This window comes from Penaeus vannamei, chromosome 3, assembly GCF_042767895.1.
Source record: "Penaeus vannamei isolate JL-2024 chromosome 3, ASM4276789v1, whole genome shotgun sequence".
Lineage (NCBI taxonomy): Eukaryota > Metazoa > Arthropoda > Malacostraca > Decapoda > Penaeidae > Penaeus > Penaeus vannamei.
The window spans coordinates 45,468,556-45,473,555 of NC_091551.1; the positions used below are offsets into that span (position 1 = coordinate 45,468,556).

Genomic DNA, 5,000 nt, shown 5'->3' on the forward strand with positions numbered 1-5,000 from the left:
TGTATATCAGGTAGTATTTCCCAAAGAGATAAGGTGAAACTCACCGCTTCATAGGTCTTGGCTTCCACACCATGTTTAGTGTTGAGAGTAACTTCCTGCTGGATTCCTCTCTGAGCTGTAAGAAGATACAGAACACTCATCAATAAATAACAGAATTAAAAATACTTTAAAAATTTATTTACTTTATATACAAATGCCTATATTTTCTATTTGTCTTTGCAAATATATAAGTAACAGTCGCACATGCACAAATGCACTTGTGCATAGATACTCTCTCTTCACTCTTACACATGCATATGTAAACACACACTATCTACCTATCAATCTCTCACATATACAACTACAAACACTCACACTCACTCATGCACACTTATACACTCACTCACTCAAACTCTCAAACATTCATTCATATCGTTGCACTTACTCACTCAGTCACACATGTACAGTCATACACATACAGTGCTAGGACTTGTAAATAACTTATGATTTACTACTGAACATGCAGGAAGGTAATAGTAATCAGACATTTTCAAAACTCAAGGGTAAATTTGTCCTTACTTGCAGGAACTCTTGAGATGAAGCACACATCGTACACATCATAGTCTTCTGTGTTGAAGATAAACTTCCCACTGTCAGCTTCTTCCTTTATGTATAGGTGATGACCCTTAGAGTCTGTGACCTAGAAGTAAAGAGATATTGGTTTAATATCAAACTGACGTAAGCACTGACCAAACTGTTCAAATGTTTCTCTAAAACATTTTTCATATAAAATTTTCTTGCTCTAGAAATTCACACAATATATCTATCTGTTTATGTGTAAATAACAATATCCAGAAAGTAACAGACTGCAGCGATGAGTGACACTGCAGTCGACACTGTGCAATGACATATAAACACTTCTATATCTAATGTGATTTTAGTTTAATAATATTGTTTACATATAAAAGATTTATGAAGTTGTGAAAAACATTTTTGCTTTACAGCATTTCCAAATATTAATAACAGAAAACTGGTCAATTAAGGTAAATTCAAGAAGTTCTTTCCTTATCAAAAGGAACATCACAAATAACCACATGCTATTTTGGATGCCCTGCAGGTTGGAGGCATTTATACCAAATGATAAGAACATCTAACAATGACAAAATCACAAGGATTTTGGAAACACTGATACCCTAAAAAAAAAAAAAAAAAAAATGAAACTTGACAATGAAGAGAAAGAAAAACTTTCTATTAAAAATTCAATATAAAAATCATCTACTTTTAACTTGCACTCAGATTGGAAACAAATTTGCCAAACAAACCATTATGAATAATTTAATAAGTTGTTGTCCAGGGATGAGGGTCAGATAGCCATGTAATAATAGGATAACACTACATAGTGAGTGGTATAATTTAACACAAGATATATTTAAGCATCTTTAAATTATAAATATTACAATTTTCATGAACTGAATTCTTTTTTGCATGTCATAATTAATGAAATTTCAATTACTACTGAAAATAAAGAAAATTTCTCTTATATAAATGGTACATGATAGGAGCTGTTCCAATATTTGCCCAAAAGAGATAAACTTTTCATTGATTTACTTGTTATAAGAGATGTATGACTGTATGAAAAAAGACCCACCTTTTGGCAAGAATTATATCTAGATTAGACAAGAACCAAGAAAATGATCCTTACATCAACATCTATGTAAGGAGTTTCTTGCCAAATAATTCAGGTGCAAATGTAACACAAAATTTTGCACAAGGCTGTACTGATTTTGCCAAGGTATATATACTTATGTGGCATCCTAGCGAGTTGTTATCAAATAAGGTACCAGTCAAGTTCTATCAAACCAGATTATATGAGATGGATATTAACTGGCTTTTTAAACAGTAAAAACTTGTGTATAGCCACAATCACTATCCACAAGGTGTGCTATGCAGATGGGTAAGTGCTATCTAAATCAATTATTTTAGATTATCAAATTGTAAAATAAGTTAGTATACTAAAGGACTATACTGACTTAGGAGAGGCACAGCCACAGGCTAGGGAAATATGCAATCAGTAGAGGGTATGAGGGCATACTCTATGGATGCACTAAGCTGGGGCAAATTGAAGATGATAATCTTGTAGAGGCACAAATGGGCGGAAAGTGCTGCCCACAGTGAATGCCCCCTCTGTGCTTCTGAGTTTCCCGTGCATACTGTAATCAATTACCTATCTTAGCCTCTGGCAGTGGGCATGACAACTTTGAATGTTGAAGAGTGTTCTCAATGTTATGTTTTCTATAAGTCCGTTTTTTTATAATCTTTCCTCGCTACAGCTTGTCCGTACCCTCCATACTGAAGTATGAGTCACAAATATTTTATATAACAAAATTTTGTGTCAGTTGGCACAAAGTGCTAATAAAGGGGGAGGTATAGGTTACCGAGAGCAACATGCGGAGATGAGGGAAATAGACAACGCCATCTTATAGAGCATAACAAATAGAATAAGCAATAATATATCTTAAGCTGCAGCAGCCTCATATTTACAAGTAAATGATGAAAATGTCTCCTGCATATCACCCCTCAGAGACTGAATCCACAACATCCTCACACAGCCAGAGTTCTTAATGGCCACTTTCTATAGGTTGGCATGAAGTACAAATAAAAGGGGGATACAAGAGGACTTGACCTCTGTCTAGGAAATAAAGAGAAGGTAGGAAAGGTTGGGTTGGGTGTTTGGGTTCACATGATACCATTATTTTGGGAGTTAGTTTCTCGGGTAAAAGTTACTTATAGCAATGCACATAGATAGAGGGAAATGGACGACACCATCTTATAGAGCAGAAGAAAAAGAATAGGATACAACATAGTTTAAGCTGCATTGGCCTCAGTCACTGCTAAATGAAGAAATATACCTTGCATAACATCTTGTTTACTACGCCAGGAATAACACTGACTGCTTAACTCAGTACTGCGATGTCAGTAGTTCATGTGTCACTATGCGCTTTTCAAAACGATAGTTGGTTAATTATCACTGTCTGCTGTTACACATTTATGCTTTTAAAGTCTTTTATTAATGTTATCATACTTCATTTACTTGTTTTAAAATTTATCTATAAACTTATTTAGAATAATCTGCGCATCATGCATTGCACACTTTCATTCGCCAACCACCAGGTTTGACACTTCGGAGCTAGTCATTTCACGATTTATTATTTTACAGTGTGAACACATCTTGCTGTACATTTTCTTGAGGTAAAGAAAATGTTGGGGGGCAGAGCCACCTATCAACCCTACCTTCGGGCAGTGGGCATGTCTAGTGACGGCGACTTAAATGATTAGATTGGACTGCATTATTGGTCAGTATGTTTTTTGGGGGGTTTGGAACGTGTGAATTCCCGTAGATTTTGCTGAAAGGTGGGTTGGGTTCCTGTAAAGTTTTTGAATTTTAAAGTGTCTGGGTGTAGAATTTCAAAGATGGCGGGTATGTCCGTACAGTTTCACTGGCTGATCTAAAATTTTTTTTGTGCTGCTTTTACACATTTTTGTTCTCAATTCTTCTTATTTAAGCCTGTTCTACCCTGTATTTTCCCTAATATACTTCATGCTCTCCCCTGCTATTGAGACTCAAATCAAGCCTGTCGATGGAGAAATGGTACTTGATCCCCTTAATGATTCATTCACAGAAGAAAAAATGCCATCAATCAATGAAATCATTGGAACTCCTGCAGAAAAACATCAATCTTTTTTTTTATTTCGCCACTGGGAGGGGCTGTTGCTATCAGTAACAATTATTGTTTCTGGATGGTAAGTTGCTCCTGGTAACAATTACCAAGGAGGGTACAGGGGTCTTGCGCCCCCACCTAGGGAATAAATAAAAAGTAGGAAAGGTTAGGTTACGATTTTTGAGTTTGCATGATATGCAGGTGCATCGCTCTTGTTGACATATACCTAAATTTTAACCAAAATGTTAAAGTGCATTTCATACCCCCAAAAGCCAATATGGAAACTAATGGTTTATTTATGTAAAAAGAGACATAAAAAAATGCAGGAACACATGCATCTTGAATGTGAAATCAGTGGCTGTCATGCACTTTAACATTACTAAAAAAATTCCTCCTCTCTATTTGTTGTCAAATCTTATAGTAGCTTGGGGTACAGAAAAATTCAGTCAAAATTAAAATCCCAATACATCTCCCAAACAAACTTACATTTCCATTTAGATGATAAGTATATCTCATTTCCCACTGCGAAAATAGGTCTTAGCAAAAGAAACCGATAGGCGGAAAGGAAAGTGTGAGGGAAAAAATGAGTCGAACCCCACAATCTGTTTCCCTTCCCCCACCACCCACCTGTCAGCATAACTTACCTGAATATCGACTTTCTGCCCAGGTGTCTCCTGGATTTCGTATTCTCCAGAGACGAGGACATCCTTATGAATTTCTTCCCGGAGGCATTTTTGTGTGTTGGGCTGCAAATGGAACATTATTCCATCGGCGGCGGCGGCCAAGAGCCCCACTATCGCCATTACCCATGTTAAGCGTCCCATCCTCTCCTTCTTGGTCTTTTGCGGGTTTCACAAACCAGGCATTAAGTCCTCTGGTCTCTTTGGTGGACGGCGTACACGGGAAAACGTCGAACTTCTGTTAAAAAGTGACGTTATCTGCTGGAGAAAGCAGCCGATGACGTTCTGCTTACAGACGAGAGTTCCACGTAAGTTCTTCCGAGCGGCGAAAAATCCAGGTTGCACGAAGGAATTTTTCATTTCATAAATTCCGAATCTTACACATGTTCTATTTTTTATCAGAACAAATATTTATTTTGATTGAATTTATTTATTTGTTAGCTCTATGATGAGCCTCTTTCCTCAACCAAAATTAATTATTTCATCAGCTTATTTAGAACATACCTACCACGCGAACAAAAGACGCACGTGTCGCGCAGATGTTTGTTTACATATTCAACCACGACCGTCGTCTGTCAGGTGGAAATTGAAATCGTCCTCCGAAAATAAGGAACTCGACTCA

At 36.7% G+C, this 5,000-nt stretch overlaps 2 protein-coding genes across 2 annotated transcripts in view; one reads left to right on the top strand and one right to left on the bottom strand.

Annotated features, from left to right (window-relative positions):
* Positions 1 to 4,711, bottom strand: part of bai (Transmembrane emp24 domain-containing protein bai) — a 15,108-nt gene extending 10,397 nt beyond the window's left edge. The window contains exons 1-3 of the mRNA XM_027357518.2: positions 4,343 to 4,711; positions 559 to 679; positions 45 to 115 (exon numbers count right to left, since the gene is read on the bottom strand). Of these exons, the coding sequence (XP_027213319.1) occupies positions 45 to 115; positions 559 to 679; positions 4,343 to 4,522 (372 nt within the window). The 5' untranslated portion in view covers positions 4,523 to 4,711. The remainder of the gene's footprint in view (positions 1 to 44; positions 116 to 558; positions 680 to 4,342) is intronic.
* Positions 4,712 to 4,913: 202 nt separating this feature from the next.
* Positions 4,914 to 5,000, top strand: part of LOC113806392 (uncharacterized) — a 10,120-nt gene continuing 10,033 nt past the window's right edge. Inside the window, exon 1 of the mRNA XM_027357519.2 lies at positions 4,914 to 5,000. This exon is cut by the window's right edge and continues 86 nt beyond it. The gene's annotated coding sequence lies outside the window, so the exon portion shown is untranslated.